The sequence below is a fragment of the Mchenga conophoros genome, linkage group LG5 (genome assembly GCF_057382185.1).
Source record: "Mchenga conophoros isolate Kocher_MC1m ecotype Shallow Benthic linkage group LG5, M_conophoros_male_GT1.1, whole genome shotgun sequence".
Lineage (NCBI taxonomy): Eukaryota > Metazoa > Chordata > Actinopteri > Cichliformes > Cichlidae > Mchenga > Mchenga conophoros.
The window spans coordinates 18,568,472-18,587,054 of record NC_140530.1 but is presented as its reverse complement, the minus strand read 5'-3'; the positions used below and the strand labels follow the sequence as shown (position 1 = coordinate 18,587,054).

Sequence of the window (18,583 nt, the reverse complement as noted above, 5' to 3'; positions counted from 1 at the left end):
GGGCCATACTTAAATTGCAAGGTCACTGTAGAAGGCCACAATTGCCCTTAAAAAAAAAAAAAAAAAAAAAAAAAAAAGTAATGTGACACCATTAAATAAAATTGGAACTAGCTTATTAAATGTCAAATTAAATGAATCGTTAACTTATTTATACTGATAAATTATTTCACTTTGTAATTAATAGCAGTTTTTTTTAATGATCTAATTTTGTCAGTCCTCCACAGTTCTGATTTAATTTGCAGATTTAATCAGCCAAAAGTGAAATCACGTGTGCGGGTTTTATGAGAGCTGCGTTGATTCAATCGACATGATTTCATCAGTATTGTCGTGCTGGAGCAGCACCGTGTCAAGTTCCACCCACTAATTACTGTTTAGGTGAACTTCGCCCGGTAACCCAGTTTTGTCCGAACTGCATGCTGTCACAGTTCACATTTTAAAAACTCTCCTTGCTTTTACTTTTCCTACTGCGACAACACGAACTTATTGGACTGGCTCTTTCCAAAGCTAATTCAAGGCTGTTTGGCAGTACTCCGTTTCCTGAGGTCACAGATGGTTGCTATGCTGCGTTGCTGTTGCCGTGGAGGCGGAGTGCAGCCTGTCGGGACGGTCGGTTGAAGATAGAGGACGTAACTATCACATGCTGGAGGAGAGTAGCGAAGTTTATCTGCGGGATGAGGATCTGAATGGAAGAAATTCATGAGTAAAATGGATAGTGCTTGTTAAAAAATATAGCGAAAAAAGTTTTCGGTGTCTTAAAGATAACAGATCTCAAAGTTGTCGTGCGCGCGGACGTGCCTTTGGAACTGGAGCGCGAGCTGTCGTTTAACCGTACTGCCGCAGTTGTTGGAAGAGACCTTAATTAAACGTAGACACCAAGATCAGCAACTTCGACTTACGATATTTAATAGCAAACTTCGCACGACAATTGAACTATCGGTTCCCCGCGACTGACGAGGACCTACGGAGAAGATCAAATCAGCATGGTGAGTTTTGACGAGGCCTTGTTGCTAGCTAACGAGCAGCAACCTGTTTGCTTCCTTTCTCTCGTTTCACACACGCGTGCTGTGTGAAGTTTCTCAGATACTTGTGTGCTTTTTCTTTGATTACACTACACTTTGTCTTTACGTTTCTCATTCACCACAAGCACTTCTCTTGCATTATTTTAACATGTCAAACACATTAGCTTAGTTTAGCAGTACGAAGTGTAGCCGGTGTCGTGTGCGGGTAAGACGAGAGCGAGTTAGCGAAACATGGTGGTGTCACTTGTTACATATGGCAACGTTACGGTAGGACACCAACCAAAGACCCTATTCGGCAAACACGTATTTACGAACTCATTGACTTGGTGTTGCTGCTTTACGAGTAACACTCGGTGTGCGTTTTAAAGTTGGATTACACGTGTAGTAAATATGGCACGTGATTTGTGTTAAACGTTAGCACCACTGTAGCTGAATAGCCCGTGATAAAGGTCATAGCACTATGCGACGTTCATTGTGAAAATATAAGAACACGTACAGCAGGGGTAATGATGATCGATGACAGCCATTTTAACCAGAGGGAGACTTATTTAAGCGAACTTTAAATGAACACAGTGAATATCACTTCGTGTTTGAAAGCGCTCAGGCATGTCGGTGCCATGTGCTCTTCTCGACCCTCAAAGTACTTCTAGTATTTCACTGTAAACCCAGACCTGCTGCTTTTGTAATACAGTGTTGGAAAGCAGATTGGATTGAAAATAAGATTCTAGTACTGTGTAGCTACTCTAAATATTGCACACTCGAGATTTTACAATGGATGACAGGTCAAACTGCCTTATTCGAGTCATGCTGCCTTGAGGCGGGTCTGCGCCATGTACGGGTGTATGTGAGCGACTGAGAGGCGGAACAATGGTGATAAGCAAGCCAATGAAAATTCAGCTGGGGCTCAATGCTTTAGTAGTACTACTTCAGGGCTCCGGTGAATGTGTGTGAAGAGTCGACACATTTGCAAAGCTGGATTAAAGGATCGCTAATGAACAGAGTTCATCCATTGGATTGGCTCTGATGTATAATGCTAAATTAGCTTTGAATGTCTATTTAGGATCTTGACTGACCTGTCTTGTTGATTGACTTGACATATGGCACACAAATGTTTTTTGACACTTGAGACTCATCATTTAGGGGGTGGGAAAGCGCATCTGTAACCGGAAGGTCGCCGATTCGTTCCCCGGGCTCTCTGTCCTGGTCGTTGTGTCCTTGGGCAAGACACTTTACCCTACCGCCTACTGGTGATGGCCAGAGGGGCCGATGGCGCGATATGGCAGCCTCGCTTCTGTCAGTCTGCCCCAGGGCAGCTGTGGCTACAACTGTAGCTTGCCTCCACCCACCAGTGTGTGAATGCGAGAGTGAATGAATAGTGGCATTGTAAAGCGCTTTGGGTTCCTTGAAAAGCGCTGTATAAATCCAATCTATTATTATTATTATTATTATTATTATTATTATTATTATGACTCATTCAATTTGTTTTGTTTTTTTTAAACTCCAGTACATATATTAAAAAAATATCAAATCAAAAATATCAATTAAGACCACAGTGCAGTAAGTACAACACTAAAGTAATCTCTTTATTCAGTAATATACATGTTTTTACACTATACAAGGCTGTACACAATCTCTCATTTTTAAAAATTACATTTACTCTTGCTACAATTCGTCCAGTCTTTCACTCCACTTTGAGTGACATATTTGAATACCACTTTCTTATGATTGATGAATGTTTCTCAGAAATTAGTAACCTACCAACTGTATGCAATTATGTGTAATGTTTGAAGGAAAAAGCTATTTATTCTGTCTCTTTTAATGATCATGCAGGTTACCACAAAGGGAGCGGGCCTGAACCCCAATGCCAAAGTGTGGCAGGAGATTCCTGCCCAACAGAGTGAGAGTCCCGAGGAGATGGACAATGCTCCATGGCTCAATACCTGCCCTCCTCCTGCTGAAATGACCGAAGGTATGTTTGCAGGGAAGAAAAAGTTAGTTCCTCTTATATGGTACTACACTAAAACCAAACGTTCTCACTTGTACAGTGTTTTTTTAAATAAAAAAATAGGGAGTTGCTGTGTGGCAAGTATAGACATGTATAGTAAAATTATAGACATGGTATGAGGAAATGGTTGAGGTTGCTTCTCTTGTCCATGGGAGTGTGCAGTAAATGCAAACATGACAAACCTTGTTTTGTGTATTATAGTATCAACAGTTATGACATAAATGTTGCACAGTGAGGATTGAATGAATTAAGTGTTCAGGTTCACTAAACTGAAAATTGCTGACCAAACAGTAGGACCGGAGTGCAACAAAAGTTGGTTGGTTTTCATGAATGAGATTTGGGGGGGGTTTGTTAGTGTGCTCCTGTATTTATCAGGTTCATATTGTGTAGCAAAGTTTGGTCTTGCAGTTTTGTGTTGAAGGCCAATGAAGTTTTGCTTTGTTTTTATTCCCCACCCCCCTGGAAGACCCATGAAGGTTGAGTTCTGTATTGTCCTTGACACTTCTCAAGCAGACAAACAGTCATTTCCTTTAATAAGCCCTTTGGCAAGTCTGAAACACTGGCCCATCTAATTTCATCACTTAGATTGTGCAAGTGGTACACTCTGTCATTTTAAGAAGACAGATATTGTGTCACTGATGCTTTGACTCATTTATACATATTGATTACTGTACCGATTGTCATCACCCATTTTTCTGTAGCCTTTTCTGCTAAAGTCTTATAATCAGATGTTTGAATTTCACTGGCAGTTGATCCACAATTTGGAGTTCACGTATTCACATGTCATTTTACATGCATGTAGTTGAACTAATTGGAAATCTCTTGGATTAGAGTTTGCTTAGCTCTCATTTTGATGTTAAGGGCCCGCAGGGTTATAGTTTATAGCCCGTTATAGTTTCAGTGTAGTCCTCAAAAGATATATCTCCATAGGATGAAACCTTGCACTTGTAATATTTGAAATAATGAAACATTTTTAGTGAGATTGCACAAAGGTGCACTCAGTCCTGTTGTGTACTACTTTATTGAATGTGACACTTATCACTTGGCTACTGTTTTCTCTTAGATTACTCAGATGTTCCCTCTTCAGGAGGTAAAGGATACTACAGTGAAAACGTGGACAGCATTGCTGAGTATACCCCTGTGAATGACATCAGTCCGTCTGACCAGGGGTATTTAGGCTTTGACCCACAGTGCGAATCCGCCATAGATAATTCATCTGAGGTGCAGGCGATGTCCGAAGAGAGTTTGAGACAGTCTTTAAAGGAACGTCTCGAGTTCTTCTTTTCTAGGTGAGTTGTGTATAATGTTTTGTTGCCTTAATGGGACAGCAGTAATTACTGAATTTACTTTGTTTCATAACTGTAAGAAGCCATTTAACTTTTAATTGGAGTATATTCTTATATTGAGTCATTGGTGTCTGAAGTTTCTAATTTGGCTTAACTGCGGTTTTCATCTTGATTCAGCTGCACAAACAATAATTCAGGCCGATAGTGATTTAATGTTCTGAAATGTCTTTAGTATTTGCGAACTCTGTGCTTATTGAACAAAACTTATTTTAATTTAAATTATTTTATAGTGACATGTTAAATTGGACAATGTCTAACACAAAAGTGCTTAATAAATGGCTTTCCTACACTAATGTAAATGATTTAACATCAACCCCACCACCAACCACCATCATCATTTTGGTTGTTAAAAGGTTGATGTTTGTGTTTTACTATTACTGCAAAGAAAAAGCTGTAACTCAGAGAGACCAATGTTTTGGGTATTGCAGAGAGAATCTTTCAAAGGACCTCTACTTGATATCCCAGATGGATGGTGATCAGTTTGTTCCCATTTGGACACTTGCTTGTATGGAGAACATTAAAGCTCTTACCACTGACATGGACCTCATTCTGGATGTACTGCGAGGTACAAGTGCTTCTGTTTGTCGTTGTTTCACATAGACAGGCTGATACTTTTAAAAGTTTTGAACTCTAATAGTTCTTAAACTGCTACCTGCTCCAGCTTGATCAAATATAGAAGATTTAATGTAAGACTTTTTATTTATTAGGTAAATGCAATTACCTAGTTTACTACTTAAAGTGCCCATTGTTACTTTTTAAAAAGTAATGCATTACATACTTGAAAGAATTCATTACATTCCTTTTGTTTTACTCTTAGTGTGTGGTTAATTTACCACATAAATAAGATTATTCACAGTGTCTACCAACTTTAAACTGGCTACAGTGGAGCAAAGGTCTTTCATAGCTATTACATAAATGGGATATGTCAGTTGTCTTCAGCTGCACTGTGAAGATTTAGGAAAATAATTAAAAAAAATTTTTTTTTTTTAATAAGCCTCCCCCATGGTGCAAGTTGATGAAACTGGGAAGAAGGTTCGACCAAACCACAGTCGCTGCATCATTATTCTAAGAGAAGTGCCGGAGACAACCCCAGTTGAGGTAAAGACGACTCCTACATGCTAATAAAATATTGCTCTGTAACCCCATACTGTCTGACTGAATAGTAAAATCTACAAACGAGGGCTGGAAACTGATTGTGCTTGCATAAATTGTGATAACTATTGTCAAGTCAGCTTTAGATGATTAAAATATTGTGTGGTAGTGTGTATGCTGTAGCTGAGTGATAGCTCTTTTTCTTTTCGGTCAGACTTTGCATGCTGACTTGTGGAGAGTGATGGAATGGTCTGTTTTAGGTCAAAATGTTTCATGTTGTGTTCCTCTCACAGGAAGTAGAGGCTCTTTTTAAGAGTGAACACTGCCCGAAACTGTTAAGTGTTGAGTTTGCGCACAACAGCAACTGGTACATAACTTTTCAGTCAGACATGGATGCACTACAGGTACGTCCCCTTATGAATTACCACAAGCTACTTTTACTTATTTTTAAACTGGTTGTACAATTTTAGGTTTACACAACCAGTTAAATATTCTATTATTACCTGGCATATTTAACTTAAAATTGCTAAATCTCACTACCAAGCAGGTGCAGTACTTTCTGATCTTTTCATGTTTCACTAAGGTTCTGCATTAAAGGAAAGAGCATTTCTACCACATTTTCTTTACTGTTTTCTTTTCTTGCCCTCAGGCTTACAGATACCTAAGAGAGGAAGTTAAAATGTTCCAAGGGAAACCAATCATGGTGAGTCAGTCAGTGCTTGTTATAGATGTATGGAGCTTGCTACGCTTTGTTTTTCACTTGATAAGCAAGAATGGGGATTTTTTTTTTTTTTTTTTTTTTTTTTTTTTACAGGGCTTTTAAAAAAAGTTTTTCTATCAGTGATATTTTTGCTGGACTTTGTTATGACATCGTGTGCCCTGCTCTTTTATCTGATGGAGCAAATAACACTGATTTGTTGATGGTCCTGTTTAAGCCCCAGTGATGATCAGTATCGCGCTTGGAAGGACCCATATGGACTGTGGCTGGCTGGGTGGAACCTTTCACTGGCTTTCTTAAAATCTGTCTGTTTCTATGCTGTTCCTCTCTCCCTTATTTTTCTTTTATACTCCTTCCCCTCCTCCCCCTCAACACCTTTCTTTCCTCCTAGTCGGTGCAGTTTTTATGGCCTAATGACCGTGAGATTATGAGATCTGAGGGGACTAAGGACAGTAGAGCTATATGGGTCCTGTGGAAATGTTATATCGATATTGATTCACTCATTTTCCCTGCAGGCCCGCATTAAGGCCATTAATACATTCTTTGGCAAGAATGGCTTCTGTAGCATCCAGGATTCAGGTGTGTACAGTCAACATGCTCCACTGCAGGCCCCATATGACTCAAGTGCTCCAGTGTACATGCAGTCGATGTACAGCCCTCAGCAGCAATACCCTGTTTATCCTATTGTGTCTCCCTCCTGGAATCCTCAGCCATCAAACATGCCTTATTTCGAAACACCGCTGGTGAGAACCTTAATATACTATTCAGAATGTCCCATAAAGCTGCTATGTTATTTATTTTAATGTTTTTAATGCTGTTCAAATTAATGGCAGTCTCCATTGTAGCTAATATTTATAACCTCTGTAAACTCAAAGTTAATATTAGAAGTATCAGAGGGTTTTTTTTGTTTTTGTTTTTTTTTTTTAGTTACATTTGTAATGATTTTTCCTGTTTGGTGATATGCAGGCACCTTTCCCCAACAGTGGATATATGAATGGTTACAGCAGTTCCGGGAACTACAAAGCTAACTCAAGCTCCGTCAACACACATGCTGCTATGACCAGGAACCGGTATGTACAGTTATGATACAAACTTTTAGTTTATTAGATCAGTGCAGACTTGAAGTTACCATCAGATAAGATAAGATAAAACTTTATTAATCCCTCGGGTGGGCTCCTCTGGGAAATTCGGTTTCCAAAAGCACAGCACCGACCATCAGGTGCTGGCAGTGTTTGTTGTAAGCTTTAATTTAGGTAATTAAGGACTTTGAACTTGGTAAAATACTTTCTGCGGATGGTAATGCTAGCATTAACTTAAATGGAACGCAGTTTGGTACCAGTCCTTCCGGAGTCCATTATTTTGCTTCAGGACTGAAACTTTGTTCTTTAAAAAAAACAAAGGAGAAAAAAAAAGAGTACTGTCAGTTTCCTCTGTTATTGTCATTTGCAAACCAATAAAGATGAGCTTTCTTGCATTGGTCTTGTGTTCACTCGTTTTATTAAAAAAAAAAGTGTACAATCCTGTCAAACTATGCTTTTGTGGTAGCGCTTGATTTCTGTAGTAAAACTTGTAATTTTTTTGTGTGCACCTAGAAATCATTTAAGAGGTCATCCCAGGCCTGGAGATGTGCACTCTTCTTTTGCTCCAAGGAACCGGTTGGATGGTGTGTCTGGTCCACAGGTCCTGCAAACACAACAGCTGATCTCTCTGGCCTCCTTCAACCTTAAAGATGTGAGCGGGTCTGGACGGGGCAGGTGAGTTGGTGTTATCCTACACTTACCCCTGTTAACACTAAAACGGTTTCCAATCTGATGTGGCAGTCTAATGGTATGTTTGTTTGTTTTTATAGAAGAGGCCCCAATAGAAGCACAAGGAGAAAAAGGGAAGATGAGCAGGCAACGGTCAGTCGGTTTCCTCTTTTCGTGCTCTTCATTTAAGAAGTTGACTGCCTGGACTGTGTCCTACAGTGTCTTGGTGTGCTGCTTTTTAATATATTGAATTTTATTTCTTCATTCAATGTAGAAGCCCGTCCCTGTACCGGAGGCCAAGGCATCGCATCCAAAGTTTGACCTGGCAGCCTCCAATTTTCCACCTCTGCCAGGATCTGTGGTCAGTATGCAGGAGGAAAGTGTCCCTGAGATGCGCCTTTCTGATATTGTGCGTGGCCTGAAGGTGACAAACAAGGTGAATATGTTGCCTCTCCTGGTGCTTTCTATCCTTAAGACTCTTTACAAAATGAGGTAAAATATAAATGCACAAATTTTAATTGTCATTACAGTCTGTCGGCAAAGATGTTCCCACAAACATCGCAGAAGGTCCTGTAAACAAACCTGATCCTGTAATTCCACCTAAACCTGCTGTTGTGTCCACACAAACAACCACTCCACCAGTCTCAAGGTAACCTTTGCTTCAGGCTAATATATCAGTGAATAACAAAGGTATTGAGTCTTCAACAATTCACTTATCCCTTACTTTTTTTTTTTTTTTTGTATACGTTTAGTGATTCTCTTGTCGTAAAGGAAGAGGATAAAACTGAAGCTCCTGTAACAAAGGAAAATGTCTCCTCATCCGCACAAACTCACACACAATCACCTTCAGAACATGCTCCCTCCACCTGCAGCCAGGCTCTTTCTACCGAAACATCTTCATCGCTTCCCACATCTCCAACATCAGAACCGGTAAGGACTTATTTTGTGCTGCTTATCACATTATATTGTCTTGTAACATCAGCTTACAACTCTCCAAACTCAGCGTGTTTTGTCATCTTGTTGTTGTTGTTTTTTTGTTTTTTAAACTGTGGTTCCCTGTTCTTTCACCAGGGTCTAAAAAAGCTCAGTTATGCAGAGGTGTGCCAGAAGCTGGCCAAAGAACCGCTGCCAGCACAATTGCCCTCTCCCTCCACTCCCACCTCTTCAGACAGCCAACCCCTGCAAGAGCTCAAGGTAAACAGGGTGGAGGAGCCTCGTCCCAATGGCCGACAAACTGCAGAGAAACGTGGAGATAAACGGCCTCCTCGGCAACCACTGCGCTCCTTCAGAGGGGGAAGTGGCCAAGCCAGAGTCCGAGAGCCAGGGCAGAAGATTCGGGAACATCAGAAGGGCCTGAACACTGGGAAACGATTTTCACCACAGCGGGCAGCCAGACGCAGTGGCAAAGAACAGAATATCCCTCCAAGTTCACCAAAGTAACCAAAGGGTGGGGGAAAATGAACTGAAAACAGAAAAGAATATATGTACATATGTAATATATAAAGACAGATGCCTATATTTCATTTCATGAGTTTGTCACATCTCTTTAGATTACTGCAGGCCTGAAATTATTTGAAAAATTATAAATAGATTTTCCTTTTCGGAAAAATGTCGTCATGGATGGAATCGCAGGGTTCGCGGTGATGAAGCATACTTTGCTGAAAGTAGTGTCATGATATGATATGAGGATGTCCCTGTACATTTGTTGAATTTGTGGCATCTACATCTGTGGTTTAGAAAATATGAGACCTTGTGTCTCTTTTTAAACATGTGATTAACAAGTAATCTGAAAAACTAGTATCTATTGTCAGTTATCCATGGACTTGACATGTTCAGCTTCAGAGTGGGTTGAACTTTTGAAAGGTAAGAGTAGCAATATTTGTAGAAATGTTTGTAGACACTTGTTCTACGACTAGTGAATCTTGTCTTGAACTTATAATACTTGTTGGGTTTTGTGTTTTGCAATAATTTTCCTTTGTGGCACAAATATTGGATCAATACCGCTAACATTGGAATAAGTGGAGCAGATCTGCTTATGTCATTTTTACTAGACTTTACAAACCTTTTTCTTTTTCATAAATTATAAATATCTAATTATTCTATCAGTGCTAATGGTTGGTGGATGTAGGCAGGAAAGTGTTTGACCAGATCTTGGTGATGTTGGCATCTGCTTTGTAAAGTACAAGTAAAAAGGGTTTGTTTTGTTTTTTTTCAGCTAACTTTGGTTTCTATTTCACAAAACCAGTGTACACTGGGATTAGGTAAATAATCCAGTTAACTAGGTCATTGTAGTAATTTGGTGTTTGTGGTTCCTTCATAGTTTCAGATTGTTGAAGTGGAACAGTCATGCTGACTCAAGTCTTCGTCAGTGAACCCTCTTTACTACTAAAATATTATGAATGGCCTGAGGGACAGGGAGCAGAAATTTTCCCCTCAATGTTGAATGTTTTCACTGCTTGATTTCAAAAGTAGCATTTTTATTGCTTGAATCACACGTGCTGAATGTAGCTGTGGATCTCAAACCATTTTTAATGATTTTTAACATGTATGTTTTGTGTTTGCAAATTCAGTTTTTGTTTGTCCACATGGTAGTGTATTTTGTTGTTAGCGTTGACTACATGTTATTCAGTGTTTGTAATGTTGATGAATTGGTGTGTAGACTAATTTTTATTAGCGGTTAGGTTCTGATCTGTAATGCAGCTTGTGGCTTGACAATGAATATCTTTCAGTTACAAATGACAGAAGGGTATTGGGATGGATTTTTCAACTTGTTCTTATTAAATATGGTTAAAAGAGATGAGTAATTTAAGATAGACTTCAGATGTTAACAGGGAATTTACAAGACAGGCTGTACACTCTAGTAATCAGTAGTTTATACTGGATTTTTATTTATTTTATTTTATTTTTTTAAAGCGTGCAGCTGACTGACACTGCTTGTGTTTTAGACTATAAGGAGTTATCAAACCAAACTCCTAGTGCCTTAATGGGATTTAATTTCATTGTAAAAAATGCTGTAAACCACCTCATTTTGAGGCAACAAAAGTTTCAGTTCATTCTGTAGGACTTGCCCTTTTTTTTCTTTTTCTTTTTTTTTTTTTTTAAATGGGCTGGACATTTTTCGGAGTACATTGGTTTATGCGCTGAGTTATAGTAGCTTGATGTATTCAAAAAAATAAAGGTTTTATTTTTTAAAATTGGTTTTGGTTTTTTGTGTTTTAAGCCAGAAAACAAAATCTGTTCAAGGATTTCAACATGCCATCTGCCAAGTAAACATCCGGAAATAAACATTATGTAACTGCTGTAGGCGCGTTTGGCTTAGTCTTCAGTGGGTGTGTTCATAGCTTTCGCTGGTAGTTGACGCGAACACAGCGGAATATATATGTAGAGTTGACATAACGGCACATTGAGATAAAAATCAGGGAATATGTAATGATTCATATAATATCAATCTTATTTCGTGTAAAATCTACGATTCCTCCCGCATAGAGAAATCCTGTTACATAATAACTCTTCCAAGTTCTCTCGCGGTATTTGGATAATGGAAGTGTCAAGAGTGTCAACAACGGCCAAGCAGCAGCACAGCAGCGCTGTCCGGAGCTGGGAGGGGGGGAGTGAAGAGGCAGTCTAAACGTGGGGTAAGTTTAGGGCATACTTTAGTAAAATGTAATGTAAATCGTCATTTAAAGAAAAAAAAATGTGTGTATATATATGTGTCTGGATATTCATAAGGCATGCACCGCGCTCATACAGTCGTGGCTTGGTATATGGGCACTATTTAGCATTAGCGTGCTAACGTGTAATGCTAGCTACTAAGTTGGCGGACGTGTTAGTGTAACTTAAGGCAAGCTAACGAAGCTTCCATTAGCACTTAGCATGAGCTCAGCTAGGGGATTGTACTTGCACTAAACAGCTTTATTTGCTAGACGTGCCGCGCCTTCTGATATTTGGAATGAGTTTGTTCAATGTTAGCTTCCATGTTCGCTATAATGACACGTATGTCAGGTTGTGGAAAACAGTATTTCACGTGCTTAGCAATGTGGATGTGCTACCTTGCGGCCCATTTCTCATTAAGTCATAGCTAACCAGTAATGGATTGGTAACCTGTGTGTCCTGTCCACAGTCTGTAACCCATGTCTTATAGCTAACTACATAGCCGGACTACATCGACAGCGCTAATAGCCAACGCCAGTGACTCGATCCTGTTAAGTGGAGGTTGCATGGTGAGGTGCTTTGGCTCTTGCTGCCTCATCGTTGAACGCTAGTCCCACATTATACCCAACCGAGTCTAAAGAAATGCTCAAAACAGGCCCACAGTCTTCGGCCTGTGTCCCTCCTATCCAGATGTTATTGTGATTTTGGTGACAGATGAGCAGGCACGTGTAAATTATGACGATTTAGATTGTAGTTCTTATCAGCTCCATGACACTCAAGCTGATGCTGTAGGTTAAGAACATTTGGTAGTAACATATCTGGTGCCCTTATGTAATATGTCTTGGGAACCTGAACATCAGCTGGTTTATCGCCTAATAAATTGGATGACATTGCTGTGTTTGTTGCTTTCTTTTACAGATCATTTGTCTGAGATGGCGGATGACCGGCCCTTTGTATGCACTGCCCCAGGATGTGGGCAGGTATGATTTCTTAAGACATACCCCTAACTCTAAACAGCCATAGGAGTCTGAATCTCTGCTTTTTATTCTCTTGTTATTAACTGAACCCAGCTTAGCTCACCAATTACGACTGCTGATAAGGTGCTGTGTAATGTATGATGAAACATTGCTTTAATAGTGGAAACCAGGCGTTATTAATCTCGCATCAGGATTAAAACTGTCTTGATATTCCTTAAATGTCATGTGTGGTGTCTTTTGCAGAGATTCACAAATGAAGATCACCTGTCAGTACACAAACACAAGCATGAAATGACATTAAAATTTGGTCCTGCCAGGACAGACTCTGTTATCATTGCAGGTAATGGCATCGCCATTTGTCTTTTTTTAAATTAATCTGTGCTGAGGAGGTGGTCAGTGCTCTGAATAGATGAATTGTATATAATAGTCTGTGTCTGAAGGTGATATTTTTGTCCACTAATACTGACAGTTTTTTTTGTTTTTTGGCAGACCAAACCCCCACTCCCACACGTTTTCTGAAGAACTGTGAGGAGGTCGGTTTGTTCAATGAGCTGGCCACCTCCTTCGAGCAAGAGTTTTGCAAAACGCAGGAAGATGATCAGAGGACGAAAAACCCGGTGAGAAAGACAGGGTTACTGTAGATCACGCAGTGTGCTGGTTTCAAGATAAAATTTGAAGGCTTTCATCTTCTCATCTTTGCTTTTGGTCTTCAAGGCCGCATCTTTACAAACACCATCTGAAGTAAAAGATGAGGATGAGGGGCCCTTACAAGTCGATTCTTCTCCTCCTGGAACTCCTGATTCCTCGTCCAGCATGTCAGAAAACAGCAGAGACTCTAGGGTGAGAGCTGTGTTGTAATTTGCTGTCCTTGCACGCACGTAAAAATGATGGACACACAAAAATAGTTACATTGCTTAATTTATTAACAGGAGATCTACACAAAGCCCGTGGCAAGCTCTGCTCCCACTCCAACTATTGTGCGTCCTGGTTCTCTTCCCCTTCACATGAGTAATGACTCACTACACCCCACGTTGCCATCTCCAACCTCCGTCATCACACAAGCTCCACCCTCCAACAGACAGCTTGGGTAAAATAATTTAGGTTGCTGTGGTTTGCTTTACTGTTTTACTGTTTGGACCATGCTGACAATTTGTAAAACTTAAAATGAATTAACTGCTGGTAAAATGTAGAAATTATAAGTCTAATTTCACATGACCAACTAGCAAGAAAGTCAGTAATCCAGTCCAACCAGAAATCAAAGATGGGGTGGTTTGATTTTTACCTGGTGGGGAGATATGCTCCTATTAATTAGAAAGTCTATATTTGTCAGTCACTTTTATTGAACCATAAAGTGCCTTTTAGACTCTGCGTCTGTTATTTATTAGCCATCATTTATGGCCATTGTAAAGCTGTTGCAGTTTTTTGTGCAAAAGAAAGCATCACTTTTTTTCTCTTTTAACAAATTGTTTCTCTACCAATATTTAAACTTTTTTGAGACACTCACCCCAAACTTAGAAATATAGCTACCTCTTCAGCGAATCTCTTATCCGTAGACTTGGATTACAGTAAGCAGCTGTAGTTGTTGTGTTGTACCACAGTTTAGCATCTTTTTGTTTTTTAATTTCCAAAAGAAGTATGGTTACTATCATCGTATGTGTCTTGATCTACTATGGAAATTGAGGCAGGTGTTGGAGAGCTGCAGCTCTGCACCACTCCGATTCTCCAGACTTGCGTGTTCCTCAAGCCAAGCTTAACTTTGAGAACTTTTGAGTCACATCTTCATGCTGCTTGTGTAAGCTCTGTACAGTTAACTCATGAAGAAGTGTTCATCGGAAAAGTGAAACACTGTAAGCCTGATCTCTGCTCTATCAGTGGGAACACAGTGGAGAAGCACCTATTTACAAATGTCTAATCTGGCCAACAGCTCTCCCACAGGCTCGTATCCACTGGTGAGGCACCTCCCTAATGGACAGGCAGTTCCTCTCTTGCCCAGTCCTGTGCAGATGACCTCAGTTATATCTGTAAGATATTTTCCAGAAAAATGAAAAACTATACAACAAATTGTAATTGGGATGGAATTTTAACATATCCTTTTGGTTTTTCCCCTCTCATCCACTTTATGGATATTCGTTGCTATGTGGAGCTTGCGAGGCCAGTGAACACAGTGCCTAACATCCCTGGGATTCCAGGACCGCCTGTTGGAGGCGCTAGCAGTGGTTCATCCTCCCCATCTGGCTATACTCTTCACTCTGAGGCAAAGATGGTGAGACCATCAGTTGTACTTTCATCATTTTGTAGGCTGCTGGCTAAACATTTCATTTACATAAACAAACGAATGACATTTATAAAACTTTTACATGACCTGGGTGTTGTCTCTGTGTCTTTTTAGCGGTTGAAGGCAGCTCTAACTCATCAGGGCCCAGGAGCACAAGATAGCATCAGTGGGGGGTCAGGATCCATCCCTGCTGTTCCACAGCGACAGGAACAAAGCCAGCAGCCCTCTCAAAACTCTGATGCACCATCACCTGCCCAACCACAGGTAGGTAGTGCACATATCACACAAGTTATGTGGTCCTAGAGCACACCTAGGACTATAGACTGTTAAATGTGTGTGATGAAGGAAAACCTTTGAATGTTCCCTCAAAAAGCTAAATGAGACTCAATGCTAACAGCTGTAGTTTTCACATTATTGATGGCATCAAAGAGAAAAATTTAGCAGAATGTCAGGCTTGTCCAACATTTGTGCTCATATATGCAAAATAAAGGCCGAGTCAGTTTAAGTCAAGCATGAGCATTGGATTGAGTGTGTTTTGGTTTGGATGCTTTAATTTGACAGTTAAGGGCACCAAATTGTCTGCTACCCCTGATTTTTTTACCCCTGTTAAATGTCAGAAGTTCCTGATGCAGTTGTTCTGTTCTCCCCCACTTACTGATCACATTTGGGTTTACAAGTAGCCAACTTTTACCCCCTCCTCATTCTCCAGGTGTCCCCTGCTCAGCCAACAGGGGGCAGGCGGCGGCGAGCAGCAGAGATGGACCCTGACGAGAGGAGGCAGCGTTTTCTGGAAAGGAATCGGGCAGCTGCTTCCCGCTGCAGGCAAAAGCGGAAGCTGTGGGTGAACTCTCTGGAGAAAAAAGCAGAAGATCTGGCCAACATGAACGTCTCCCTCACAGTGAGTCGTCTCCAGGGCGTAACATCAAGCATGTAAACACCCTGGCGGTCATAAATGGGTTTCTGTGGTGATATGGCAATAACGGGGCATGATGGGAATGATTTATGTACTGTATTTCTTTTTGTGCTGCTGTCAGAATGAAGTAACCCATCTGAGGAATGAGGTGGCACAGCTGAAGCAGCTTCTCCTGGCCCACAAGGACTGCCCTGTCACTATTATGCAGAAGAAGGCAGCTTTATTAGGTAACCAGTTGAGATAATGAACTGACCATCAGACTTCTTGTACTGTGTCACTTGTGCCAGGATTCATCTGTCACCTCATCCCATCTAATGCATTATTTTTACTCGCTCACCTCTCTAAGGGTGAATGTTGCTCTCTCTGTCTGTAGCTGCAGGAGGAGAGGAAACCTCCAGGGATACTTCCACTGAACCCATCGGCTCCCCAGCGGCAGTCATTCAGCACGTGCCGTCGCCCTCGGCAACAAGTCCGGGGGCCACCATCAACGGGCTGAGCGTGCGGGCTGCAGAGGCGGTGGCCATGTCGGTCTTGGCCGGCATGGGATCGGGCCAGGCTGCAGGGGTTGTCATGGCAATGCAGCCGCAGTCCGCCCCGAGATGATCCGCAGACACTTAATAGACCAGAATGAACTCGAGTGGCATTCGGAGGTCGGACTCGTGCAAAGATTTCTGAAAAGAGGAACCTGCCCTCAAATCCCTCTCCCCTTCCAACCCACACCCCAAAACTAAGATCCACTTCCACACCCACCCAATTCCCTCGCAGTCGCCGATAATCACACAAAGACGCGGCACAGTGCCTCCATCAGCCCTCCACTCCAAGCAGGCTCCCTTTTTCATTGAAGCTTCGTCACTCTCTCTATGTAAATATGAATTACATGTCAGACACTCACTCTGCAGGGTTTGGGGTAAGTTCTTGTTCAGTTCTGACACTTGGGAAAGGTTTAAAGGCTCGAGAAGAAAAATCTGAATCAGAAACATCGTTTTTTTGTAACTTCCTTTCACAAAGCCACTGTAGTCCACCTTCTTCCTACACACTGGTTGTGATGAGTTCTTTTTTTTCTTTTTATTTGTCCTTCCCAGGCTGACACTTTTTCTGTAAAATATCTTGTATTTTTCATGTGTAAGAAAAGATTTTTTATGCCGGATATGTTAGTCAGATAATGTTTTGCTAATGCAGTGAAAGTCTGAGGAGAGCTGAATGCAGTGAGCAGTAGCCTGGAAAGTGTTTATATTGTTTTGTTTTCAACCTGTTCTTTCAGTTTTGAGTTAATACACTTGTCGCTTTAGTCAGCTGAGTTCTTAGCAAACCAAATTGTAGATGGTGTTCACTGTTTACCCTGTGATTGTGTGCCTGACACTTTTTTTTTTTAAATCATGTATTTTAACCCATTCAGAATGGATGACATGTTAGTCCTGTGTATGAAACCCTATTGACTGCATGGAGTATTTAAGGGTGAAGATTACCACTGTTTGTGATTCATCCTATTCACTGTTTTCATATTATTTTTTGGTTCTCTAACATTGTTATCAATGCAAAAATCATTGTAAGGATTCCATCCTCGGTCCTAATGTAACACACTTGAAAAGTTTGATCCTTCAGACGGCCTTTAAATGATAATCATACGTAGATTTTTAAACTCCAGTACCCATGCATTTCAGTTGAGGAAAGACTAGTGCAATATATTTTTCTATTGAATATCGATGTTCTTGCATTTAGATGACATGTGTAGCCCAGCTGCTGAGGGGGTGGTGGGTGTTTGGTCGAGTTTTAAAAGCTAAAGTTATGAGGTGACCAAAGCAAATGTGAAGATAAGTATTCTTGAGTGAATGAGATTTGTGATTAGTGTGCATTTTTAGAGAGTTACAGGTGTCCTGGTCTTGTGTGCTTTCCACCTTTTGACGAGCCGTCTTGTATAATGAAGTAGACTCAATACTTGTGCACGGTGCTTCTTTTTAATTGCAAGTTTTAAAATGCAGCTTATTTTATATGGCATTGTACTTCCAAGACTATCATATTGCCCCCCTCCCTGTTGCTCTTTTATAACATGTCTTTGTTTTAAGATGTTTATTTTTGCTCTGTGGGTATGTTAGACCCCCACCCCCCAATTCATGTAATAGTACTTCCCCTTAATTTGTAAAGAGGACAGTTTTTAAGTGTTTAGCGACAGTGAATCCACATGGGAAAATGTCTTGGAAGGAGTTTACTCAGGCCTCAAGATGGGATACATTATTTGTGTACAGTCTCAACTAATGAATAAGTTGTCTTGAGCAAATAATAAAAATAAATTAACGAACCTGAATTGTGCTTCAGTAATAGTATGTTGGGGTTAAAAGTAAGCTGCTTTTAAGCCTGCAAGTCGTTTTTCATTAAACTTATCGCATCTTTTTGGGTGCAGCTGATGAAACAATGGCATAAAAATTTCCACTTTTTTTTTTTTTGGTTGGTGGAAAACCAAAAACAAGTTAAAGGGTGTTAAATGCAGGATCTAGACCACTGATTGAAACATAACTCTAAACATAGTGTTGCCTTTACTGCTGTCAAAATAGGTTGGTTAACCTGGCCAAAAGGGCAACAACGTAGATGCATAGAAACACAAATTCTGTTTGTTATATAAATATTATTATAATTATACAAATTAACAGTATTTACTCAAATAAAATAGTTGCACACAGATCTCACCAGGGCTTGACATGGTTAAGACGAACCCCTGAAGTTCAAACTGATCATTAGATTTAAAGGGACTTTGAACATGGCAGAGTTGTTGTGTCAGGTGGGGGTGGTCTGAGTAATTCAGAAACTGGTTATCTAGTAGGATTTTTCACACAAGCACACCAGC

At 40.5% G+C, this 18,583-nt stretch overlaps 2 protein-coding genes across 5 annotated transcripts; both read left to right on the top strand.

Moving 5' to 3' along the window:
* The first annotated feature begins 295 nt into the window (after positions 1-295).
* On the top strand, positions 296-11,122 carry larp4ab (La ribonucleoprotein 4Ab). 2 transcript variants are annotated; one of them, XM_085273868.1, is made up of 15 exons: positions 296-983; positions 2,850-2,988; positions 4,088-4,313; positions 4,799-4,935; positions 5,365-5,468; positions 5,756-5,866; positions 6,112-6,165; positions 6,696-6,923; positions 7,147-7,250; positions 7,773-7,934; positions 8,030-8,081; positions 8,203-8,364; positions 8,459-8,577; positions 8,681-8,858; positions 9,000-11,122. In XM_085273868.1, exons 1-15 carry the CDS (start codon positions 981-983, stop codon positions 9,366-9,368), a joined length of 2,148 nt encoding a protein of 715 aa, XP_085129994.1. In that variant the 5' UTR covers positions 296-980; the 3' UTR covers positions 9,369-11,122. The 2 variants fall into 2 exon arrangements, with proteins under 2 accessions (XP_085129994.1, XP_085129993.1); XM_085273867.1 differs by lacking the exon at positions 296-983 and having other exon boundaries at positions 2,844-2,988.
* Positions 11,123-11,242: 120 nt separating this feature from the next.
* On the top strand, positions 11,243-18,046 carry atf7b (activating transcription factor 7b). Of its 3 annotated transcripts, none has more exons than XM_085273871.1 (12): positions 11,243-11,563; positions 12,498-12,559; positions 12,800-12,896; positions 13,046-13,173; positions 13,271-13,396; positions 13,486-13,643; positions 14,481-14,577; positions 14,700-14,819; positions 14,946-15,095; positions 15,556-15,729; positions 15,866-15,971; positions 16,118-18,046. In XM_085273871.1, exons 2-12 carry the CDS (start codon positions 12,512-12,514, stop codon positions 16,345-16,347), a joined length of 1,434 nt encoding a protein of 477 aa, XP_085129997.1. In that variant the 5' UTR covers positions 11,243-11,563; positions 12,498-12,511; the 3' UTR covers positions 16,348-18,046. The 3 variants fall into 3 exon arrangements, with proteins under 3 accessions (XP_085129997.1, XP_085129995.1, XP_085129998.1); XM_085273869.1 differs by having other exon boundaries at positions 11,246-11,563; positions 15,541-15,729; XM_085273872.1 differs by having other exon boundaries at positions 11,246-11,563; positions 15,541-15,729; positions 16,091-16,260.
* The last annotated feature ends 537 nt before the right edge of the window (positions 18,047-18,583 follow it).